Genomic DNA, 26,913 nt, shown 5'->3' with positions numbered 1-26,913 from the left:
ATTTAGCACATCATTTTATATGATTAGCTACAGATCTTCAGAAGCCCGTTTAAACCTTCCATATATGCTTTTGAGGAATTTAAAGATGATATAATAGATCTTCTCTTCTTTAAAAGAATAAAGCCATTCTCTGTCAGAGTTGAGCGTACCATTTCTAGCATTTCTTGGTTAGAATCGAGCTGTCTTATATAGCAGTATCCCTCACTTGTTCATATAATCTGTTTTAAAGATACATAAATCTTTCTTTAAATGTGTCTAAAAGTTGATATTTAACTTGATTGCAAGTAGTTATTGGTTCATTGGTGATGATTGTGACATAGAATTAAATAATTTGTGTATATGAGCTCCACAATTTTTCTAATTCTACATTTACTGTTTGTAAGACACTGTTCTCTAGTCATTGTTAACCTCACGAGTCTTCTATACTTATTGATACGAATTTGTTCTTTTGAAAATTAATTAATTTTGTTTTGTTCTTCTACTTTGGCTCTAACAAACTCAAGTTTCTTAATTATTTTCTGCTGTTGCTTAGGTTACTTTTATTCATTTATTTTTAACTTTGCTTCTTAAATAATTTGAAGGATCTTAATTTAAAAAGTCATTTCTCAAATATCCTATAGACAATTTGGCTTCCCCAAATACTAAATTTTCTAATTTTTCACTTGGAAATCGTTGTGAAGGAAATACTTACATAAACTTTTGTTTTCACCTCTCTAACAAAGCTTGAATTAATACCTTCTCATTATAAAAATAATGTAATCATAGCTAAAATGTAGATTTTAAATTGCAGTGAATTGCAGCGTATAGGGCATACCTCTCCTTCCCCTCATAATGCAGATAAGGAAAAGTACATTTATTGCCTGTGCCCTGTGTTAGAAATTGTGATTAAGAGATATATAGATCATGAAAGGTAATAGGTGATTTTAGATCTGAAAAATAAGATTTATGCAATTTATAAATAATGTCTACCTCCATAGACTCTCATTGCACCATCTTCTCCCCATGTTTGTTTGTTAGGCATTTTCTTTGAGGGTATTGACTACTTTTCCATAATACCTAATTCCGAATTGTAGAAAGTGAAATAGTAAACTGTAACAAGTACAGCATAGACACAGTTAGTTTGGAGTAAGTTTCTTGATTATTAAAGTTCTAATTAATGTTAATAGTTACTGGTATAAAGCTTAGCAAAAAGCAAATCAGACATTTTTTGGGGGGGGTGGTCAATTGTTTTATTTCTTATTCTCCCAATTCTTAATATCATTGTCATCAAATAATTTTTTTTTGAATAAGAGAAAAGCACGCATTTTAGGTCAGTAATTTGGGGGTTTTTCCTGTCAACCAGTGGTGGGGTTGAAGTGATTCATTTTACTGGGCATCGAAACTTAGTTATGTATTGAGTTTTCTACCTTACGAAGTTTTCTTTCAAATAATTGTACTTCTGTGGTGGTGAATGGTTCTTTCAATTTTGATATTAAAACAGGATTGTGTCGTGGGTAAAGAAATTAAGTATTATAAGTACTATATCCTGTACACTATAAAATATATTTTCCTAGCAGAGATGCATCCAGATGCTTTATCCAGTCTATCCTCTCTGTAAAGAGAGGCATTCTATTTTCTAAATTTGTTTTTTAAAAAGTTGATTTTAAGAAGAGATCTTGTCTTCCATCTAGCTTCCCCCATGACTTTCCTGCTCCCTCTTCTCCTCCAACCCTGATGACCAATTATGACATTGGTTAATTTGCTATTTTGGCCACTGAAAATTTGTTCTGCCAGGATTCTCTTCATGTGCATAGACTGTCCCAGGATAGAGAATCCATTTATTGGAGAAACATTTCCAGTCCTACCGTGTGTCAGGTACTCTGCGAGGTGCCAAGGATACAGAAGAGAACAAGACAAAGTTCCTGCCCTCGTGGAGGTTATATCTCACTGCTGGGGCAACTTTACAGTGTTTTTATGATGTGGATAGTAAAGAGTAGTTGAGGTTATATTAGAAACATGTAATACTAAAAATTACATGAAATACTAACAACCAAAAGACCCATTGCCATCGAGTTGATTCCAACTCATAGCGACCCTATAGGACAGAGTAGAACTGCCCCATCGGGTTTCCAGGGAGTGCCTGGTGGATTCGAACTGTCGCCTTTTGGTTAGCAGCAGAACTCTTAACCACTATGCCACCAGGGTTTTTGAAATACTAACAAGGAACATGAAATGCTAATAATTAATATTATTGATTCTTCTGCATCTGTTTTAATTGTATTTTTGTGTATGTGTCTTAACAGGACTTGGGTTTGGAATACTATATATTGGGAGAATCCTTTGAAACTTCTGCTCCTTGGGACAGGTAAAATGTAATAAAATGCCTGATACTATCCAACTATGCTATATCAGTTGTTGGAGTAATGTAACTTTGTTTGTAAAGAGGTAAACTTTTAAGATAGTAGCCATTTTTATTTAAATTAATGTTTTCATCAGAATGTCATGTTTTCCAGCCATTTTTGGTTTGAGGCAAGTTTCTTTGTGACCCACAGAGGAAGGAGAGTATTGTTGATGTTTACATTGTAAAGAATCTTATTGAACATTAAATGTCACTGTGTGGTTTTACTTGGCTTTGATTTAAATTCTTAAGTGATTAATGTGCTTAAGTGTTCTCTAAAAAGTCCCCCAAAATTATAAAACCAGTTAACCTCCTTTTATCATATATCATGTAACTTTTGATATTTTTATGTGTATACATTAAAACTTGCATTTTAACTTGCATTTAGGTGGTTTCTGAAAGAATTCCAATTTAAGAAATTATGTACAATTTCTATGTTTAAATTTAAGCAAAAATTCTATTACTGGAACATACTACAGTAAATGACTCAAATAAAAGAAATGCAAATTTTAGACGAGTTTCTTTACAAGAAATGCACACACTCATTCACGCACACACTGATACACAAATACTGGTTAACAAAGTAAGGATAAAAACCAGTTGCCATTGAGTCAGTTCTGGCTCATGGAGACCTCATGTGTGTCAGAGTGAACTGTGCTCCATAGGATTTTCTATGGCTTTTTCAGAAGTAGATCACCGGGCCTTTCTTTTGAGATGCCTTTGTATAGACTTGAACATCCAACTTTTCAGTTAGCAGCCAAGTGCATTAACCATTTGCACCACCCAGGGACTCTAAAAACTGATTAGAAAATGTGAAACAGTTTTATTAAAAATGACTTGTAAATTATTAACTCATTGAATAATAATAAAAATTTTTTTTTATGTTGTCAGAATATTTTTATTTTCTTCTACTGTGCCTCATATTTTACTTTTTCTTTATAAAATTATGAAATATTTTAAATCTACAGAAACGTACAGAGCTGATTTCCATGAATTCACCTCCTCAGTAATTACGTGTCTTAACATTTTATTCTCCCAGCATCTTTTTTTCTCCCCCAGAAAACTTTTTACTTTTCTACATTCAGTCTTCATCTGCTATAGATTATGACTTTCGACGCATAGGTGCTCAGATTCCATGCTTTGTTAGATTTTAACCCAGTTTATAGTATCAGTCACAATTTTTGATGCTAAATTTTAACAAGGGGAATAAATCACGTAAGTAAAGAATGAGCAAGTCATTGATGTCTGAAATTTTTGAGCAGCAGAAGTAGTTTGGCAGCTGTTTGTAGTGGTCTCAAAGACTGTTTTAGTCTTTAATACCTCTCCTTGTGGAGGAGAATGGGTTAGTGTAGTGCCGCTTTTTCTTCAGTATCATGAATTTCCTTGTCATTCAGTTACTACTAACTGATTGATGATTACCATCTTGTCTTCTTATTCTTCCAACTATGGAAGCTAATCATGTACTGTGTTTTCATTTTTCTTCATACTTTCCTTGTATATACTTACATATTTATTCAATTGACTCACTGTTAATTTATGTTTTATTCAGGGTTATACATTTTCATTTAAAACAATTTCTTCAGCTAAAGTTTATTTTAATGAATAACATTACTGCAAGGTAGTTATATTCCTGGCATAAAATTTGATTGTTAACCCACTTAGCAACATGCTTTTTCTCTCAAACCTCTAACTGGATAGAGACCTTGTTTAGCAGTAACCCATGGAATTAAGATCTTCAGCCCTCACACGTTAGGTCATTGGTCTTTTTGTGTGTAAGCGTATTGAGGGACTGTTGGTTTTATCAGTCTTCGTGTATCCATCCCTCAGTGGCCCTAACACAATGACTGTACCTAGTTGGTGCTCAGTGAATATTCTGCATAGTGTCCTATGAACAAACTTTGGAATTGTATAAAAATGCAGCCTATTAAAAAATAGCTGCCTAAGAGGTCAGAGTTAGAGATTTTGGAGGCACCAGCATGAGGCTTGTGATTAAAATCAAGGGGATAGATTCAAATACTTATGGATATATGGAGTGAAGTGGGGTGGGGGCAGGGAAGAAGAGAGCCTAAGAAAGAAGTCCAGGGAATCCCAACTTCTAAGGGATAGTCATACAAACAAGAGCTGGCGAAGGAGATTGAGGAATAATAACTAGAGACTTTTGAGGAATATAAATATCAGTGATATGAGAGAAGGCCTGGGGAGTTTTTTTCGAAGAGGGGATGGTCAACAGTGTTAAATTTGCTGATAGGTCAAGTAAGAATTAAAAAGTATACACAGTATGTTTATGTCCTATGCAATGATTGGTCAAAAAGGATCATACTGACCTTTGTTCAATTTCTATGAAAGACTACCTTCAGAACCCCCTTCTTACAAATCATTTATTGAAAGTGACCCACTGGAGGTTATAACCATTCACTCCTGTTCTTTCTTCCATCTCATTATTCAGCTCAGCTACTGGCAAGGGTTTGGATATAGGCTGTTCTTAACATGTCCGTGTTTCCTATTGTATTTTTACAGGGGTTTGTTTGTGGTTATTGGATACAGTTAAATACATTTGAACTGAAATACAATCCACCTGATAGTTTAACTTGCAAAGGACTATAAAAGCAGATGAATTGCAATTCTTAATTTTTTTTAGACTGGTCAGCTGTAGTGCTTAAGTCCTATTTTCTGGAGTCATGATAATGAACTTGCTACTTTTATGTAAAAAATGTGTAATATTCATTAACCCCTCTAGATATAAACGTTTAGTAGGTCTTATGTATATTTAAAGTATTTGTTTTAACAGTTTTCAACAAATTTAACAATTTTGATTATACAAAAAGACACGTTCAATTTCAATAATCTAAATGCTTTACTAGAGATTTTTTAAAATGTGCATTCTTACCATTCCATAAATGAGGCATAGATAACATTGACCAATCATACTTGCCTGCAGCTTTCATAGATTAAAGCAGTATTTAATTTAGCACTCTTTTGTAAAATTAGTATTTACAGAACTTTCAGATACTATATTTATAAAGATAAAAAATGTGCCATGTTAATAAAACACTAAAACTCTTTTTGTATTTATATTTTAATCATATATTCTTTGTTCTTATTGGAAATATAGATAACTTTAATGTGTTTTATAAAGTATAATCCATTTGTGTTCTTATTTTTGTCTAATTGGTTCTTACATAGTCAAATTAGTCTTTAGCCTACAGATAGGCTAGCCTTTTGAGTTTCTTTATTTTCAATTCTCATGACTCTTAACAAAGAGGCAGTGTCAGTAAATGGCCAGGATATTAATTAGGGAATAAAATGGCTTATGAATACTTTAAGTTGAAACAAAATGCATAGTTATAACAAAATGTTACAGCTCACATTCAGAAACAGATTAGTAATGTCAACCTCTTCTCCCCTTTAAGGATTATCATTATCCCTCACCTGCCTGTTTTCATTGATTTTTAATATAAAACAGTCTAGCATAGCACATTAGCACTTTACCCATAGTGTCCAGTAAGTTTTTGTTGAATTGGATTTCGGCTCAGTGTTTGAAAATTGGCTGTTGAACATTTGATATATCATCATAATTACTGCTTGAAACTTTTTTTGACTAAGGGAAACATCTTACGCATGGATAAAGATTGGCATTCGCATAACCCAGAATTGAATATTTATTGTCAGTTCTTTATTGCTTCTTTAAAGCTCTTAAAACCTTGTAATTAAATTTATTTTGAAATTGGCTTTTCCTAAGGATAGGAAACTGCCTTCAGGAGACTTGTGTATGTTCTTCTGACTTCTCTCTTTCCTATAGCAAAAAAAAAGGACTCTGTTCCCTCTGAAGTTATGAATGGAAGGCTCAATTTTGAATGATCAAGATTCATTTTTATTCCTGAAGAAATAACTAGAAAAGTTTAAGGGAATTCTGACTTGAAGGATGCCAGATAAACCAGCATTTATTGGAGTTTGTATAACTCATTTGAAAACTTAATGATGTATTCAATTGTCTTTTCTAGAGTTGTAGATCTCTGTAGAAACGTCAAAGAAAGAATAACAAGGGAATGCAAAGAGAAAGGTGTTCAGTTTGCTCCTTTTTCTACATGCAGGTGAGTGTTTTATTATTCTTATAAAACCATTTTTTAATCAATGGGGAAATGTAATTTGCCAGGTGAGGAAAATCTTCAATTTATTCGACTTGGCAAGCTTTCCTAAACTTAACTTGCCACCTTATTAGGGTGGCGTTACTGGAATTTTACAGCAGTTCTAAGCCCTTTAGAGGTAAGACACCCTTTGGACAGCATGGCAGTGGGCAAAGAGTCTGAGCTCCTGCAGAAAGAAAATGACTGCTTTTTTATTCACTGAAATGATAAATTACATACATAGTCAGCATAGCTCTTTCTTCATCAGAGTCTTTTAGCCATTTTATAAGTTGTTGATTAAATCAATGGGAGTGGAATGAAGAAAAGAGCAAAAAAGATCCAAATGAAGATTAACTCAGTGCTTTTTAATAGATTCTTGTGTGATGATGGAAATGTTCTGTATCTACACTATCCAATACGATAGTCACTAGCCACATATTACTGCTGAAATGTTGTGAATGTGACTGTTTTCTTAATTTTATTTAATTTTTATTTTAAAAAAAGCCACATGTGGCTAATATCTTCCATACTGGACAGTGCATGATTAACTGATGATCTTGTCCTCTGTGTTAAATAGCAGCAGCCCCAAAAGATGCTTTCTTGAGAAGGAGCACTTTGTATTCATTCTTTTGATATTTATTTTCTGTGTAACCAACAGGAGACTAAATATATCAAGATGAGTTGAACATTTGACTGTCTGAAAAGTTACAGAATTAATTGGAATGGAGAGTAAATGGGAATCAGAACAGATCATGAGACAGGAAACCTAAAATAAATGATACGATACAATAGTAATCTAGCATTTTAAAAGTTACTCAGCAGTCTGTATTGTATAACTGCCTCACTTTCCCTCTTGTGTGTGTGTATTTTTAGAAATACATCGGTGATATTATTTAAGAAACAAGCAAAAAACTTTGTTTAAACAATATAAGCATGACCAAAAGTTAGGGAATCTTGGAAATAATGTCTCTATTGTTAAGTGCACTAGATGCTGGATTTCTGAAACAACATTTAGGCTTCAGCATAACAGCACTTTCTATATATTTCTGTTGATGATGCTTGTTCCTCTGATTGACCTGGAATCACTTAAGCTCAACCCAGGAAGGCCGACCTGGGCCTGCCGCAGCCCAGGAACCAGGTCCTGTCTGCCAACTGCAACACCATGGCAGTTTCCCTTCTAGCTTTTTACATTTCTTTGTAGTGTAAGAAACTATATGTGTCTTGAAGAGTGAAGGCACTGTTCTGCTGTTATTAGTAACTTAATCTTTTGAGCTCTAATTTTATCATCAGTAGAATAGTAGTAACACCTTCTGCTTGATGGGATTATTGTTAAGAATCAAATGAGAAGGCATATGAAAAAACTTGTTTCTGTAAAGGGCTATAAAAATGCTATAGTATTATTGTGAGGTAGTTACATTAAGGTTGAGGTAGACAATCCGTACTAGTATAGTAAGAGAAATTTGCATATTTCTTCTTCTCCAATGACAAGTCCTCATGAAGGCATCCAGTTGTTAAGCCTCCTTGACCCCTTGATATTTTGATATAGCATGATAATTTCTGTATATTTCCTTTGCAAGACCAGAAATAATTCTGTACTCTTTAAACTGCTATCTCTTCTGTGGTTTATTTCTTCTTTCTCTATCTTTGACATTCTCTCATCTTGTACTTCCCTACTACTGTATTGTATTTCTTAGTTCTACTTAGTGTTCCCACTGGGAAAGGTGGTACTGTTTAGAATTTGTTAAATTATGCTTCCACAGGATAAGAAAGTAAGATTCTAGCATGAGATGTGAGGAAAGCCTTGTTCTTGTATCTTAACTGTTCATTTCAATTCAGAAGGGTCTCCTTGAGACAATCTTTTCTGCTTCTAAATAGGAAGGACTGTCATGGTTTGAAGAGCATTGCAGGAAGTACCAGGTCATCTCTGTATTAACATGTTTTCAAACATTTGCATTGAGGGTAGAATCAGAGAATGTAAAGGCTGAAAATATGAGCATTTGAGATATCTGGAGGAAGGGAAAATGGGGACCTTGTTCTATATATAAAAGGCTTATAACTTGGTAAAGCTAATGATAGCTCAGTAGTTGACCTTGGAGAGAGCCTTTCCAAATGAAGATATAAGAATATACATTTGTTTGTTTGTTTTGTTTTTAATTTGGGGATATTTACAAGTGAACCTTTTATTTTAAAGTCCTTAAAACTTAAGAAAAAAATTTGTGTTTATTTAAATTATTGACCAAAATTGATATTCGGTTTTTCTCTTGACAGTCCCGTCTGTCAGGCCTTTTATTATAATACCAAAAGCAAACCGGAATTAATAATCCAAATGTTATTTATTACCAGTAAAGTTTGAAACATTTTAGGTAATAGAACCTATTTTCATGTAGTTGAGAAATTTTTATTGCTTTGTTTTGTCAAGTAGCAATTTAGTAGCTTTTTACCATCCCCCCTTCCCTCCTTCTGCCCCAACTGCCTATTTAACATCTCCCAAGAACCTCCTTCCCCCCAGCTGTGAAAATATCTTTCTAATAAATCACCTTTGAAAATCATTGGGAAGTAAAATATTTTGCCGTACAGCACATTCTGTAATAATACTTAAATCTTGGTTCTTCAGAAGATGCTCATGAGGACTAAGAATCTTCATTTTTTATTATGGGTAGATAAAATTAGTATATTTAAATGGAATTGGCCATATGCCATGTTTATTAAGTAGCTTTTTTTTTAAAGAATGATTTTGTGATAAGAGAGATGATCAGCTTCTGTGATCATCTACAAAACCGAAAGTTAAGAATATGCAACGTCTGGTTATTTACCAGGTTTTGATAAATAGGAGTTTTAAATATAATTCTTTTGGCTCACACTTGATTAAACTAACATTTAACTAGAGTTTAATTTTAATTTAGTTTTATTTGAGCTGCTTGGTGGTAGACAAGGAGATTATTCTGTGTTGAACGTAACTGTTGAATGTGTGAGACATATTTTTTAAACCAGGTTTTAAAAAGCTATTTCAAAATTAATTTAAAACCAATGTAGCTCTAATTGAAATCAAAGATCCTAAGGAAATTAATTTAGCTGTGGGCTGCATTTATTGAGTTCGCCTATTCCATTTTTGTCCATTACAAGTTACTTTATATACTGGGATAGAAATTCCAACTCTAAATTTTCTGAAGAGGTTATGTGGGAAGAAGTTTCTAGTCAGTGAATATAACACAAATAAACTACTCCAAAAAGTGTAGAGCACAAAAAACTTTCAGAAATTAAAGAACAGAATTGTGACTTTGTCAGTCACACTATCACTTGTCCATGTGGTCTTGGAAGAGGTTAAGTGTTTAAATTGTCTTAAGTGATAGAATTGATCTATTTAAAGATCTTAGCTCTGAGTCCCTTTCTGAAATGCACCCAAATTGAAGCTTTTCACAGGTGTTTTTCATTATTTGGACTTAGTCTTTGTCTGCGGTACTGATTCAGTGAGTCCCATCAAGCTTTGTTGTGAATTTAGTAACCTGCTTATCTACTGAAGGAGCCCTGGTGACACAGTGGTCAAGAGCTATAGCTGCTAACCAAAAGGTTAGCAGTTTGACTCCACCAGCCGCTCCTTGGAAACCCCATGAGGCAGTTCTACCCTGTCCTGTAGGGTTGCTATGAGTTGGAATCGACTCGATGGCAACTGGTTTTTGGGTTATCTCATGAAAACTGAACTGTGTAATATAGATGCTGGATTTGTTGGAAGATGACAATGTCCTATTAACATTTAGTTACATTTTCTGTGTATTGATATTAATGATTCTCTTATGAAATCATTTAGTTTATTCATCTTTCAAATTTCATTTGAATATGATTTTTCCTAAAGATAGTGCCCTCATAATTAAATGGTTCCCCAGTCTTTCTTAAACTTTGTAAATCTGGTATTTAAAATGTAGACATCCAAGAGATCTTTTTTATGAGTGTGAATTAACACTAGAAGAAAAGCACAGTTGGCAAATTGACAGTAGCATTGTTAAACAGTTCATTTCTTCTGTTCTAAGGCACCTAACATTTGGCCTAAAAGGCCATAAAAATTTTAGATTACGTTCTATTTGTATTGTGTAGTAAAAAGAGTATTTCCTCTGTATTTGCTCCTTCTGTTAAATTAGATTCTTTGTGGGAACCTCAGTAAATTGGATTTGGAGATTTGACTGTGATTACTTTAGCTCTTTTTCAAATGTTCACCTAATTGCATTCTTAAAGCCTAGATATACATCATGTGTAGGATTTAATAATCTAGCATTCTCAGTAGCTTTTGTAAATACACATACCACATACACGCATATGGGGTCTAGGGTATATAACCTTTGGGGACACTATTTTAAATCCAGGTCACTGCATTTGATCTGATCATTCAGTTTGTTTCCAAAATCCATACCAATGACTAATGTAAACTTGGTGAAGATGCTGTATTTCACCCAGTCTGATCATTTTTGGTATTTGAACATTTGTCTTATTTCTGACTTTTAAGTTCTTCTTTATTTCTTTTAACTTTGAGGAAGGAAGACTTATAACTGATTACTCAGTTTCATCTAGTATGTTTTGGGGTTGTTTTTAACTGCAGTATACTCTTTTTTATTTTTTAATTCTTTCTGAGGGAGATGGGGATTTGTTTGTTTATTTCAGACCAGTTGGAGAGACATTTACATAGTTTTTAAAAAATTTTAAACTTTTTTTGGCTAATAATTCAGATTTTTAAAAAGTTGTAAAAATAGTACAGAGAGCTCCCATACGCTACTCTTCACCCAGGCTTTCCCAAATGTTAATTAACATCTTACATATCTACAGTATGGTTATCAAAACCAAAAAACTATCACTGTTATAATATTATTAACTATTCTACAAACCTTATTTAAATTTGTCCTTTTCCTAGTTCAGGGTCCAATGCTTGATCACATAATGTGTTTAGTTTTTCTGGCTCATTAATCTTCTCCAATCTGGGATGGTTTTGTTTTATCCTTCATGATATTGACATTTTTGAATAATACTGGACAGTTATTTTGTAAAATGTTCCTCAGCTTGAGTTTGTTAGATGTTTCCTTATGATTGAATTCAGGTTGTACATTTTAGGAAGAGTACCACAGAAGTAATGTGCCGTCTTCTTGGTTTATATCATCAGGAGGCACATGATGTCGGTATGTCTCACTACTGGTGATAATTAATTTTGATTACTTGGTTATGGTGGTACCTGCCAGGTTTCTTCACTTAAAATTCACTATTTTTTTTCCTCATTGTACTTAATAAAAATCTTATGGGGAAATTTAAAATAGAAATAAGATTTAAATCTATGGAATAATCTTTTTCTTGTCATACTATCTCGCAATCATCAATATCCCATTCATGATTCTTGCTAACAACAGCTGTTATGTTTGCCAGTGGTAACTTTCTGTTTATTAATTGGAATTCTACTGTAAGAAAACTCTCCCACTTACCTACTTATTTACTCATTTAATTGTTTTTTATTATATCAGTATGGACTCATAGATATTTTATTCTCTGAGTTATATCTGTTATTATCATTATTCACTTTGTTGCTCAGATTGTCCCAGATTTGGCCATTGTGAACTCCTTTAGGTTGGCTTCTGTGTCCTTTTGACTCAGGAACGTAGTTTTTGAAAAGGAAGAGAGAAGGTGCCCATACTTAGGAAGGGTCATTAATGCAGGCAGGGTGAATGGCACATAAGATATGAGACGCAGGGAGAGGGAGTAGCAGAGCTCTCTTTGCCACTCAGGACTGTGTGCTGCAGAGTTTGTGCTAAGTGAAGGTTCGTTTCCATGTGCTGTCACAGCAGTTATTTACCGTTGCTCCTTTATCTCAGTTTCGTTCTCAAATGCTTTTATTTTTCTTATTCCTGACATCAGAATTAGGGTTATTACCAGTTCATCCTTCCCTAATTTGTTCCCTCAATCTCCTGTGTGCCCATCTGCTTCCTTTATTGCTGGATGTCTGGCTTTTTTACTCCTCCTCCATTATCCCTTGGCTGATCTATTTTATACCTTGATAATATGGCACTTTTCTTACTGAGAACAATTTCTTAGATTTTCTGTCAGTCTCCGTTCAGTTATACCTTTTCTAGGGTGCCTTTCCCAATCTGACCTGCCTAAATTTTCTTATACTTTGTGTAATCACTTACTGTGATTTTATTACCTTAGTATTTTCCTTCCGTTTAGTGTAGAGTCTAGACTTGTTTTTAACCTGCATAAAGCTACTGTGTTGTTTGTCTTTATATGCTGTCTTTCATGGTGTCTAGCACATCATCAGATGGCTTATTAAACTGAACTCAAAATTGTCAGCATTCTTGAATTCTATTCATCATCCTGTATCCGAGGCTACATCTTGTTTTGTTTATGGAGAGTATGGAAGAGTTGCTTCTAGTGCATTTAAATTACCTGTGTAGAAAAAATGTTACTGATATTTGTTTCATAGTCATTTATTTTCTAAATTGTAGGGACTAAAGAGAGTCTCTATTTTGGCCTCCAACTTTGATGATTTATTTTTTTCTGCCCAGAATGTTTAAGTCTCTTGAGCCAGAAGAATCTAAACAAATGACATGTTCATAGTATTGTTGCCAGAGCATTTAATGTACTTTGAAGAGTTTGTAATTGCCCACATTTTATCAATATACATTTTTAAAATAATGAAAATTGATCTTAGTCAAGTGTTTGCATGTTTATATGTATTCCTTGCATTCATGCTCATGTTGTCTGCAGTGTTGGGGCCAATGAATGGAACCAAGTTGCTTGTTTCTAGTCTAATGTTGCCTCTCTCAAGGAGCCAGTTGCCATCAAGTTGATTCTGACTCATGGCAACCCATGTGTGTCAGAGTAGGACTGTGCTCCGTAGGGTTTTCAGTGGCTGATTTTTCAGAAGTAGATCACCAGGTGTTTCTTCAAGATTCTTCTGGGTGAACTCGAACCTCCAACCCTTTGGTTAGCAGCCAAGCATGTTAATTGTTTGTACCACCCAGGGACTCCCCCTCCAGGGGCAGACATTTTGTATCATGTCTCTTTACTGTAGCAATACACAAAATACTTGACATCTATACATACCGACCTATTGCTTTCCTTTGGCTGGCAAACATGCATTTGAAAAATAATGGAGCTGTACTGTTTGACATATGAATGTGCCTAAAATGATGTCTCATACCAGTTACATGAAGAACTAATTGTGTATAAAATTAGTTGAATAGAGGAAAGATTTTAAAAGTTACAGCATTACTTTTATTGTTGAGATATGTTTTTATTCTTTCAGTTTTTTTATGCCATATTTTTGTTAAAGTATATACATATACCTTTTTACCATTTAGTTGTAATGTTATTTTGATTATGTAATTTAAAACAACTGATAAATAGTACATTTATCTGATTATATAGTGGTGTTTTCACACATGCTACTAATAGCTCGCCTTACTTCTAGATAACTAAACAGCTTCGATAAGGTCAGGGGAAAATGACAGTGTTGCTGATAAAATGTGTAATTTTTTTTTTAATTTCCCAGTAGACATGGGATTAAACAGACAAAAGAATGATTGAACTTGTACCTATAATATTGACTAAACTGGCCCTTTAATGAAAGTAAAATCTTTTTGTTTCCCACTGCATCCTTAGTTCACCTGTTTGAGCCACAACTCTAAGAAAAATGTCCAATCTGCATTCCTTTAATAGAGAAGGAGACTGGGCATACAATGAGATTATAACTTAAGCTAATCATTCAGGTGATTTTGCCTTTAAGTTTCTAGATGTTAAATCTGATTTCACTTAAGTTAAAGCCCCTGTGGGGATTTTGTCTGTTTGTTTTTTAGGGTGACGCAGACTTATGATGCAGGTGCCTGTGTCTACTTCTATTTTGCCTTTAACTACAGGGGAATTAGTGACCCACTGGCTGTGTTTGAACAAACCGAGGTAATTATGCATACGTGCATATAGCTCTTACATGCTTATGAATTTAAATAAACATGTACTATTGATGTATGAATTTTAGTTGGACTCTCTTTGATTACACATGGTTTGCCTGACTGCTAGCCCATAGAAATGAGAAGCATACTGTTGTACTGGCTTGTATGCTGGATTATGGGTTTAAAATTAATATCCTCTACACCTGTAACCATTGATTTTTTTTGATTGTTACAGTATGTAATAGCTGATTAAATAACAAAGGACTGTATGAATGCTTGATATGACTTTGGCAGCCCAGCCATCTCCAGGTGGTGGCTGTGGTTCAGGTCAGCAGCTCTAATGCTTTTGATCTGTGTTGCTATAGTATCATCATTCTAGGCTTGTAATTTTTTTGTTTGCTAAAGCTGTGTATAGGCCACTTGGGTTCATTTGCTAGCAGCCTCTACTACTTTTCCTAAATGGTCTTGAGCGGCTAACTTTTATAAAGCCATCTGTTGATAGCCAGTGTTTCTCATTACAAGTATGCCTAGAGTTGACACAGACGAGACTCTGAAGGAGCCAGAGCTGACCTGTAGGAGAGCAAGGTTTGTTAAAGCCTTGGGTGTCCTGATGTTTTCCCTTCATTGAATGCTTGCCAAAGATAGTTCTGTAGGACGGTTTTCAGTGGCATACTTTTAGACCTAAAGTATACACAGAGTTTGGCCCCCTTCTATTCCTTCCCCACCATTTTACAGCTTTTTCTGAGGTATAATTGAAATACAGTGAATTTCATGATTTTAAAGTATACAATTTGACGAGTTTTGACATATGTGTATAACCTTGAAAACCATCACACCAGTCAAAATAGTGAACATATCCATTACCCCCAAAAGTTTGAGTATTTTCCCATCACTGTAGCCTTTCAGTGCTTCGGTGCTGTACCCTGGCTACCCAAAAGCCCCTTTCCTTCAGTACCGTGAGAGTGAAATTATTCCCTCTTTTTCAGTCCAAACTGTCATTCTCTAGGTGCTTCTGACCTCAAGTAGTTATTGCTATGATTATTTAAAATATTTTGTTACATAGTCTCTTAGAGCAGTGACTAGCTTATTCATGACTCATTTGAAAACCCTATATCCTAAATGATGAGGGTTCTTACAGATTACTTTGCAATGAGATGTGGTGCTTGTGTCCCACCTGGGCCCTCTCCTGCCCTGGCCTAACTCCTGATGGTTTTTACACACCTAAGTAATTCTGAGTGGTTCAGGCACTTTAGATATTTCACCTCATGGCTATTATATACAGGACTGACAAGTAATTTGTCCCAAGGCATTGGCCTAAGACATATTCTGCATAAGGGTTTTTATGGTTGATCCCTTATAGCTTTGTAAGTAAACCTGACTCTGATGCCCACTGTATGATCTTGGGTGAATACTTTAACCTACCTCAGCTTCATTTTCCTTGTCTGTGAAATGGAAGTAATTTTAATTATTCCAAAAGATTGTAGTGAGGAGAAATGAGATGCTGTAGGCAAATTGCTTGGCACTCTTCTGGGCATACATTAAGCAGTTAATAAATGTTAATCACTAATACTTGTTGGTATAGTGAGAAGTTTACTCCACATTCACAGATATTTTTTATTTTTTTACAATTTAGTGCTGCTGGTGATCTGATGCTCGTATCATTTTGCCACCTTTTTTTCCCCCAGAATTTTAAAGTGATCTTTGTAGACATTGTGACTATTCACTAGAAAAAAAACTTATAAAGTTAGACTGTGCATTTTAATTGCTTTTTAAACACAGTTAACCTAAGAGGGGAAAAACAGGCTGCTAGTTTATTATTTAATCAAGGAAGATGTGCCTCTTTTACTCTTTCACTCCAGAATGAAATCCAGCAATTGTTTGTTGTGTTGTTTCCAAATACAGGCAGCTGCTAGAGAAGAAATCCTCGCTAATGGAGGGAGCCTGTCACATCACCATGGAGGTATTCTTTTTTTAGGGGTAGAATTTCTAGTATTCCTTCTTTTAAAAATTCTTGGTTCGGTACAGTGCTGGGGAAAAAAATCATAATATGAATGATTTGAGAGTACTTGAGATTTCTTTAAAGTTTTTCTGTCTTAAAACAGCAGTTACTAAGGTAGTCTAGGTTGAGGTAGTAACCAACAGAAGTTTGATTTGACAAGTCTGCCTAGACACAGAACCTAGCCAGCCTTCTGAGTTCTCAGGGACCTTGGCTTACCAAAGGAATATCTTAGCTTGCCTGGGAAGTATTTGACTGTTACAGCAAAAGTTTTTAAAGGGAAGAAAAAAAACCTACATAAATGTTTTTTAGCCACTATTGGAATGTAGCTGGACATCAGTTGTACTGTATATTGAAGAGCAGTTTGTTCTCCCCACCCAAAACTCAGCAAACTAAGTAAGAGAGGATATGAAAAAATTTCAAGATTTTAATGCTGTTTTGTTATTACTTGGTGATCATTGTGAAGTGTCAAATTTTACCAGAGAATTTATCACATTACCAATAAAAATTATCATGATATATCTACCTGTGTTTACTAGTCAGCTTTTAAAAGTAGTACAAGGCAGTCTTTCTTAAAAGTTAAGCAACGGCCCTTCTGTCATTAAAATTTTAATTTTTGAGGTTATAATGGAAATTTGTTCTTACTGTATCCCTCTTAATATAACTTGATATTTAGAAAAATAGAAATATATAGATTTTTAATTGCATTTTTTTAGAGAGAAGCATGAGGATAAATGACTACCCAGTTTAAAAATTCAACTTCTACTCTCGCCCCGAACTCTCCATATTCTTCTTTTCCTGCTTTAGTTTTCTTCATAACATTTATTAGGTAACATGTTATATATCTTTTTTTTTTTTTTTTTTTTTAATTATCCACCCCTTCCTACTGGAAAGTGAGCTCCATAAGGACAGAGATTTTTATTTTGTTTGTTGGTATATACCTAGCACCTAGAACAATGTTTGGGCCCAGTCAGCCCTCAGTACATGTGTGCAGAATGAATGAAAGATTTTTTGTGGAAAAAGGAGTAGACTATACTGGGTCTGTGTCCATATAATATGATTGTTGCTAGCCTGGAGAAGGTTACTGATGTGGATGAATGAAATAGTTCCCAGTCTCACTGTAAAAATTTAATCTTTTGCTACCACCATATTTTTTTGTTAACCCCTACAAATGAATTTTTAACTTAGCTGACTCATAAGTATTAAAGTGAATAAATTTGTTCTTTCCCTCCTTTTCATCTTTATTGTCCTCTGATAATGGTACTACTGAATGCTAGAATGGCAAAAATGAAGAAGGGAAGAAAATGGATATTAGAAACCTCTCAAATAGAATTAAAAGCTTCTGATTAATCTAAAAGTCTAAACCTAATTTGTGGAATTTTAGACATGAGGTAGTTCATACTTAGATTTTAGCACTTTCCTTTAAAGTGTTCAGAAAGCCATATACATTATTTAAAATCTCTTTATATGTTCTATTTTCAGAAGGCCACTATATTGATATGTGAGAAACTTTAAACAAATATCATAAAATATCGATATGTTCTTCATTCCAAATTGATTGCATGGTAGGAGGGAGCAAAGTGCTTTAGCCATAATAGTTACTTGAAGAAAAATTAAAAGTTCTTTTCAGTGACCAAAAATTTTGCCTTTTGGTACAGCGCAGCCACCAACAATGCATTTTTTTCTTTAAGATCAGGAAATATTGGTTCCGTGTTTGTAGTGGTAAATATGAAGAGATGTGATTCTGCAGGAGGCTTAGAACAGATGAATTGTACATACAGGAGGAATAGAGGCTCAGTTGTCATTTAGATAATTGGATGTTCGATATTTATTTAATTGTGGGATGATGTTCTCAGTTTACTCAAACTTTACAGGGACAAAAAATTCTATAGAATTTGGAGATGAGAATGACCTGCAGCATTGCAGAGGAAAGTTCAACCAACAGTTTTTTTTCATGCCAATGATGCTTTATCCCTTTAGGAACTATGAGGATATTCAAGTCCCTCCAGTAATAAATGTCCATAATCTGAGATGCTGAAAGTCTAATATGGCAGAACTGTTGATATTACTTATTCAGATATACCCCAGACACTGAGAGCACTTTGGCAGGCACGAACAGAAGGTACATAGACATACTTGAAATAATGTATCTGTTAAGCTGCTGTTACGGAAAAAGAAGAAAATACATACAAATTTACATAACAAAGAGTTAAACAACCCTAGTATAAATTTATTTAAAATTTGCATTGTATTTGTGAAAGCTATGATATTAGTCAATTGAATTAATCAATATACACAAATAGAAGTTAATAAAAATCAGTAGTTGCAAAATATAAATCTTAATTTACCTGTGATGCCATGTTTATTCAATTTTAGATCCCAAAGCAAATAATGTAAATAGCTTCCTGTGATATTGTTGATATGAAGTTAATGCTTTTTAATATTGTTGTATAGTCTATTTTCCATATTATAAATATTACCGGCCCTGTAGACGATAGAGTTTCAAAGAATGGCAGTATTTACTCCTGAAGGACCTTATAGTCTAGTAGATTAAAATATAGTATTTCAAAATGTTGGAGCCCTGGTGCCACAGTGGTTAAGAGTTCGGTTGCTAACCAAAAAGCTCGACAGTTCAAATCCACCAGCCACTTCTTGGGAACCCTAGGGGGGCAGTTCTACTCTGTCATGTAGGGCCTCTGTGAGTTGGAATCGGCTTGATGGCAGCAGATTGGGTTTGGTTTTTTTGGTTTCAAAATGCTACTGATCAAAACTGGTGAGCTTATGATATCCTCACCACTTTGTTCAACGTAAAAGTCTAGCCTTTTCTTCAAAAATCATTCAAAAGGTGACTTTAATAAACATGTAAATGCTATAGAGTTGAAACAGTGAAAAGGGAGATGGAGTAAGGGAAAGGAATTAACATTTATAAAGCTGTTATATTTGCTAGGTACTCTACATAACTTAATCTTTAATCCTGTTTAACATGCTGTGGAGTAGATCTTATTTTATTCCTTTTCTTTGTATGAAGACCCTACAACTCTGAGTGGTACAGTAACTTACCCAAAAGTATCAGCAATAGTTGTGAGTGCCAGAATTTAAATTAGAAAATTCCTTCTGCCTCCATATCCATTGCTGACTTCTTCCTTACAAGCCTGAAGTGTATGAAATGGGCAAAATCTAAAAAGATTAACAGCCTTTGAAAAAAGACACATAATTTTTTAAATATGCAATGTTTTAGCAAATGAAAAAAACGCTAAGCATTACTATTTTTCTTTTATAATATAAAACCTCTTTTTCTTTAATTCTGAGTTTGTCTAAGTCAATTACTTGTCTTACTTTAGGTGTTAAATGATGAAAATTTAATTTCCTTATCATAGAGATTTCATTGTTTTCTCAATTCTCACTCAGCAGTCAGTTTTACTTTCTGGTGGTTTTATATTTCCTGATTATAGGCTCCCAAAATGTTGACAGTATCATGCAATAAAACAAATGCAGGTCAGATTATATAACAGTAAAACTCCTTGTATAATTTATGTACATTTTCAGGTTCTAGGCTCATAGACCATTATTTGTTGAAGACTCCCAAGTTTGATGAAATAATCTATTTTTATAAATTATTGGCTTGAAGTTGAATGTAGCAAGATTTGATCATATAGTAACTTCAAAAGTTCTGCCTCATTTAAATATAAATCTTATTTCTATCTTATTCTCATATTTTTATATTTTATGTGGTCAAAATATAACCATGTGGAAACAAATTCTAAACTATCTGGTTTCCTTTCTTGCTTAGAAAAGGAAACTAGGTTAAGTCTGAATATAAAATATATTTCACATGTGCTGATAAAATGAAGATGCATTCCCTATACTGGCTTGACCACTTCCTAAATGTTGGAGGGCTCAGCCTCAGCCACCTTCATTCCTCTATAAGCACTCACCCCGCTCAGTAATTATCTCCAGTCCTGTGACTTAAAATACTGTCTGTACCATCTATATGCTGAGAACTCCCAAATACATCACCTCCACCACCACCACCCTGGTTCCAATCACTACCTTCTCCTGCTGGGACTGTTGCCTTAGCTGCCTATCTGGTCTGTTTGCTTCCACTCTTGCTCCCCTGCTGTTATTTCTCTTGCTGCCAGAGTAATCTTTAAAAAAAGATCAGTGATTTCTCCTCACATTCAGAGTAAAATCCGAACTCCTTATCTGGGCCTTCAAGGATGCACATGATTTGCCTGTCTCCCCGTCCTCATCTGTTATTACTTTTTCCCTCTAGCAGTATTGGCCTTCAAGCTATTCCATCAGACATACTAAGCCCTTTTCCCCTTCAAGACCTTTGCTGTTCGTTCCCTCTTTTTCTAATGTTCTTTCTCTTGTTCTCCCTCAGATCTTTGTATGACTCACTTTCCCATCACTTAAGTCTTGGATAAAAATGTCACCTTCTTAGAGGTTTCTTTCCTGTTCTCTTGAGTAGTTTCTGTGTTTCTCATTTGAATTAAGTCAGATGAGGTTAGTGACTTTATCTTGTTCATCATTGCACCCCTAGTCCCTAGAACAGCAACTGGCACATAGTAGATGCTCAGTGAATATGTTAAGTGAGTGGATGAGTGCATGCCCAAGTGCTCACAGAATTTGAAGCAGTTGCACAATTCTCAAACAATTCTGAATCTTTCATATTGGAACGACAATAATGTCAGTGGTAATTCAGCTTCACATGTTTAGTAACCAGCCCTTGTTTGAACGTATAGGCCTTCTTAATCATAGAAAGACTCAGTTATGCTGTAATATTTCCGGGTAAGTTTATTAGCAGAGTCAATTATTTACTGGAAAAGTAGGGTAAAATAATGTACATTTCTCTACAGTTCCTAACACTAGCCATTTTAGTATTCTTTCCTAAATGCATTGTACATGCAAGATTCTATTCAAACTTTGTCTTGAAACAAATACAATAAAATCTGTGAAAGCCGGAACCTATGTAAGGCAGAAACTTGTCAGAGAAGGAAAACTCAAATATTGTCCACTAATAGAGAGCAACAGAAAAGTGTAAGACTGCATGCTGTAAACGGTGGAAAACTCGCAAGACCCGGAAAAAAAAGGCAGCCCTGTTGAATTCCGGTTCTCACAGGTTTCACTGTATTAGTTTGAGAAGCTTCTAAACACATAGTGTTTAGAATCACATCTACATTTGAACCCTGGCCTTGCTTTTAACTAGCTGTGTGACCTTAGGGAAATAACCTCCCTGAGCTGCAGTGTCCTCATCTGCAGAACAGAATAATAGTACTTACCTCATCAATTTATTGTAAGATTTAAATGTGATAATATATGTGAAGCATCTAAAACACCTTGCATATAATAGGTGCTTAAGACACAGTAGCTTTCAAAAGTACCACACGAATGCGAGTGTAATTAATAGTTAATAATAGGAGAAACTGTGCAGCACAGACAGGGAGTATATGGGAACTCTGTACTTTCTCCTTAATTTTTCTGTAAACCTAAAACTGTTTTAAAGAATAAAGTATATTAAAAATTAAAAAACAAACAAAACAGCAGTAGATTTTATTGTTGTTAATAGCAAGAGACGGCACCAAATGGAACTCAAACTAGTTTGTAGTCTTAAACCCTTGCCCTAACCATTGAAGAAATGGTTGCAATTTATTTGAAAAAGACCCAGACATTCAAAGGATGTGATTCAACCATAGTCTAACATGTTGTCCTCTATAACCTGCAGTTGATCTCACTCTTTAGGAAAGTCTCTTACAATGTGTATGAAAGAGAAAGACATTCCCTTCACACTATTGGCTATAAAATATGCTACAGAAAAACGTGTATTTTTGTAAATGCTTGTTTACATAAAGATAATTATCTCATTTGTGTATTTCAAATGCCTGCTCTGCTATTCAGTGTAGTTTCATAAAGGAGAAACCTTTTCAATATAAACTTTAAATAGAGAGTGGGTTTAATTGTTCTGCCAAACATATTCAATACTAGAGCTTTTGAGAGATTACTTCTTTTTGTCTATAGAAAATGTTTTTCTTAATTTGCATCCAGAACTTAAAACTCCAGTTGACCTCATAGAAGCATCTTTATTTACTGACCTTCAGACAGCATCGTGGTACTCTCAGTACCATTTTTGAGTGCCAGAGTAGAAGGGCTGGGGGTTGGGAGAATATTGATGCAATTTCTCTTAGAGTGTTTGGCCTGTAATTGTGATTAATAACAGTTGCTTTCGCTATCTGGAAACAGACAGGCTGGTTTGTCTGCCTACAATCATGCTGTGATAAATGGAGCTATTTTAACTCTGGTTTTGTGTATCAAAGAAAACAGATGTAGTCTGGAACTGGAGGCTATAGGAAATATAAAGCCTGCTTAACGTAATCTTCAGAATGCTTGTTTTTGTAACTGATGAGCTGGTCAGTTTAAACAACAGAGTATATATCAGCCACATATTTAATTTCAATTTATGACTTAAGTTTTTAAGTTGTTCATTTGCTAAAATTATACGTAAGTCCTTGTCAGGAAGTAAAAAAAAAACAAAAACAATTAAGTATAACCAGTCTTAGTTTAAATATTGGTGCCTTTACCTAATCAAAATTATTTCCTGTTGTTCAGAGAATAATCACAGGGCAACTGCTCTTACCTTTTTTTTTGTGGTCTTAAGAGAATCCAGTAGTATCAGAAACTTTAAAAGTAAAAGGAAACTACTCAAAAGAATGATCAAAAGATCAGCTTTGGGGCAGTTGGTTGAAAACCTGTAGTGTGAAATAAAAGATACAGTTGGAAAGGAGGAAATAAAAATCTCCCTTTGCAAATGTTAGGAGCCCTGGTGTCACAGTGGTTAAGTGCTCACCTGCTAACCTAAAGGTCAGCAGTTCAAACCTACCAGCCGCTCCTTGGGAGAAAGATGTGGCTTTCTGCTTCCATAAAGATTTACAGCCTTGAAAACTCTGTGGGACAGCTCGACTCTGTCCTGTAAGGTCAGTTTGAGTCAGAATCGACTTAAAGGCAACAGGTTTTTGTAATTATTATTATTTGCAAATGACAGATTTTTTAATGTAGAAAAACCTAAAGAATCTACCAGAGAAAAAGTTCAGCAAGATTATAGGATGCAAGATCAACACACAAAAATCAGTCATGTTTCCATGTGTTAACAGTGAATGCATAAAAATTTAAAATACAATATCATTTACAGTTGTTCTAAAGAAAATTAAATACTTAAGCATAAATCTAACAAAACATGTCGTTGTTGAGTGCCATCAAGTCAATTCTGACTCATAGCGACCCTATATGATATAGTAGAACTACCCCATAAGGTTTCCTAAACTGTAATCTTTACGGGAGCAGATCACCAGCTCTTTTCTCCTGAAGAGTGGCTGGTGGGTTTGAACCACTCACCTTTTGGTTAGCAGCTGAGCACTTAACCATTGTGCCATCTGGGCTGTTTCTAACAAAACATGTACAGGATCTATATTCTGAAAATTAAAGAATGATGAAAGAAATCAAAGAAGACCTAAGTAAATAGACATACAGGATTGGAAGACTTGACATAGTAAAGATGTCAGTTCTCCCCAGATTGGTCTGTCTATTTCATGCAGTTCCTAGGAAAATCCCAGCAAGGTTTTCATAGACAGTTTTTAGGTGTTGTCGAGTCAATTTGGACTCATAGTGACTCCATGTGACAGAGTAGAGCTGCCCCATAGGGTTTTCTAGGCTGTAATCTTCACTGGAGCAAATCACCAAGTCTTTTCCCTGTGGAGCCGCTGAGTGGGTTCAAATCACCACCAGCCTTTTGTTCAAGAGCTTAACTGTTGCACCACCATTTATATGGAAAGGCATAGGCCCTATAATGCTAAATCAATCTGAAAAAAGAATAAACTGGGAAGAATTGCTGTACTCAATATTAAGGTTTACTATATAGCTACAGTAATCAAAACAGTGGTATTGGTGGAGAGATGCACACATAGATCAATGGAACAGTATAGAGAACCCATAAATAGACTGACAAAAAAATGTCCAACTGATTTTTGACAAAGGTACAAAAGCACTTCAATGAAGGAAGCGTAGCCTTTTCAACAAATGATGCTAGAACAACTGGACATCCATAGGCAAAAAAAAAGAACCTTAACATAAACCTCACACCTTATACAAAAATTATTCAAAATGAATAATGGGCTTAGAAGTAAAACAAAACTTTTAGAAAAAAACAGATTTCTTCTATGGCCCAATAGTTTTTTAGTAATGTGTTATTTAGTTTCCATGTATTTAATTTATTTCCCTTGTTCTTCCTCCTATGGTCAGAGAAGATGCTTTGTATAATTTCAGTCTTTTAAGATTTATTGAGGCTTGATTTGTGGCCTAAGATTAGTGTATTCTGAAATGTTCCATAGGCATTAGAGAAGAATGTGTATTATTCTGCTGTCAGGGGGTGTGTCCTATATATATCTCTGAGGTCCAGTTGGTTGTTTAGGTCTTCTGTATCTTTGTTGATTGTCTTTCTAGTTGTTCTGTCTGTCGTCAAAAGTGTTGTGTTAAAATCTCCTACTATTATTGTGGGTCTACTTCTCTCCTCAATTCTGTTAGAGTTTTTTTTATTATAAATTTTGGAGCCTTGGCATTGGGTGCAGAAATATTTATAATTGTCATGTCTTCTTGATAAGTGTATATCATCTTGATATATATATACACACCATATTTTTACACAAATAACATGCATTGTTTGTTTGACAGCCACGCTTCCCTCCCCTAGGTATTTTCATAAGCGCTACTATGTCAATTTTTTTACATGTTGCTGTAAAAAAATTAGCATAGCATGCCTAGGAAAATATCTCGTTGGGAAAGACGCAGTTGGCAAACAGAAGGCATGTGTTATTTGCATAAAAATATACAGCTGTTGGGCTCTACTTGTCTGGAGCAAAAGAGAAAGAAGGAAACCAAAGACTCAAAGAAGAATATAGTCTACAGGACTAATTGCCTCCACAAACCACAGCCACATCTATCCTGAGACCAGAAGAACTAGATGGTGCCCAGCTACCACCACTGACCATTTTGACACAATAGGTGGTCCCGGATAGAATGGAGAAAATTGTAGAACAAAACTCTAATTCTTATTTTAAAAAAAGACTCACTGAACTGGTAGAGACTCAGGAAACCCAAGACTATCGCCCTGCAATACCCTTCAAACTTTGAACTGAAGCTATTACCGAAGGTCACCTTTCAGCCAAATAATAGATTGGCTCATAAAATAATATCACCCGTGAGCCCTGTGCTGCTTCAAAAAAAAAAAAAATCATCTATATGAGATCAAATGGTCAACATTTACCCTAAAGCATAGATGAGAAGGTCAGGGAGGGTAGGGAAGCTGGATTAATGGAAGCAGAACAACCAGAATGGAAACATGAAGAATGTTGACACAATGTAGAAAATGTAACCAGTGTCACTAAACAATATGTATAGAAATTGTTGAGAACCTAATTTGCCATGTAAACTTTCACCAAAAACCCAAAATATTTATTAAAAAAAAAAAAAAAACATAGAAAATCGTCCAGATCTAGGACTAGGCAAAGAATTCTTAGATTAGACACCAAAAGCACAATTTAGAAAAGGAAAAAAATGATAAATTGGATCTCATCAAAATTAAAAACTTTTGTTCTGCAACAGACCCTGTTATGAGGGTCAAAAGACAAACTACTGACAGGGAGAGAATATTTGCAAGCCACATATCCAACAAAGGACTTGTATCTAGAATATATAAAGAACTCTCAAAAGTCAAAAGTGAAAAACAGTCTAATTAGGAAATGGGCAAAAGAAAGAAGAAACATTTCACCAAAGAGGGTATTCAGATAGCAGATAAGCACATGAAAAGATGTTCCACAACATTTGCATCACTACACATCTGTCAGGATGGCTAAAATAAAAAATAGCGACAGCACTAAATACTAGTAAGGATGTGGAGAAACTAGATAGCTCATACATTGCTGGTGGGAAATGTAAAATAGTACAACACTCTGGAAAACAGTTTGGTAGTTTCTTTTAAACTAAAAATGCAGCTGCCATAAAACCCAGCAATTGCACTATTGGGCATTTATCCTAGAAAAATGAAAATTTAAGTTCGCACAAAAACTTGTACATGAATGTTCATAGCAGCTTTATTCACAATATCCCCAAACTGGAAACAACCTAAATGCCCTTCAGTGGGTGACTGATCGAGTAAACTGTGATATATTCATACCACAGAATACTACTCAGAAATACCAAACTGTAAAAAGGAATAAACAATTGATACGTGCAACAACCTGAATGAATCTCCAGGGAATTATGCTGAGTTAAAAAAAAAAATCACAAAAGATTATATACTATTTGATTCCATTTATATGACATATTTGAAATGATAAAATTTTAGAAATGGAGAAGATTAATGGTTTCCAGGAGTCAGGGATGGCAGGGGTAGGGGTGAGAACTATAAAAGCAACACAGGAATCCTTGTTGTCATTGAACTGTATCTTA

General features: G+C 34.6%; 1 protein-coding gene across 3 annotated transcripts in view; it reads left to right on the top strand.

The window, feature by feature from the left end:
* Positions 1-26,913, top strand: part of AGPS (alkylglycerone phosphate synthase) — a 174,637-nt gene that overhangs the window by 129,689 nt on the left and 18,035 nt on the right. Inside the window, exons 16-20 of one of the 3 annotated variants that reach the window (XM_023730536.1) lie at positions 2,283-2,344; positions 6,379-6,468; positions 14,328-14,427; positions 16,323-16,380; positions 18,397-23,306. In XM_023730536.1, coding sequence (XP_023586304.1) covers positions 2,283-2,344; positions 6,379-6,468; positions 14,328-14,427; positions 16,323-16,380; positions 18,397-18,428 — 342 coding nt within the window. In that variant the 3' untranslated portion in view covers positions 18,429-23,306. Of the gene's footprint in view, positions 1-2,282; positions 2,345-6,378; positions 6,469-14,327; positions 14,428-16,322; positions 16,381-17,132; positions 17,183-18,396; positions 23,307-26,913 lie in introns of those variants that run through there. The other 2 variants (XM_023730535.1, XM_004375472.3) reach the window with 2 other exon arrangements.

Source organism: Trichechus manatus, unplaced genomic scaffold (genome assembly GCF_000243295.1).
Source record: "Trichechus manatus latirostris isolate Lorelei unplaced genomic scaffold, TriManLat1.0 scaffold00037, whole genome shotgun sequence".
In the NCBI taxonomy this organism is placed as follows: Eukaryota; Metazoa; Chordata; class Mammalia; order Sirenia; family Trichechidae; genus Trichechus; species Trichechus manatus.
Note: the sequence above shows the minus strand (reverse complement) of the source record. Positions and strands in the feature narration are given on the sequence as shown.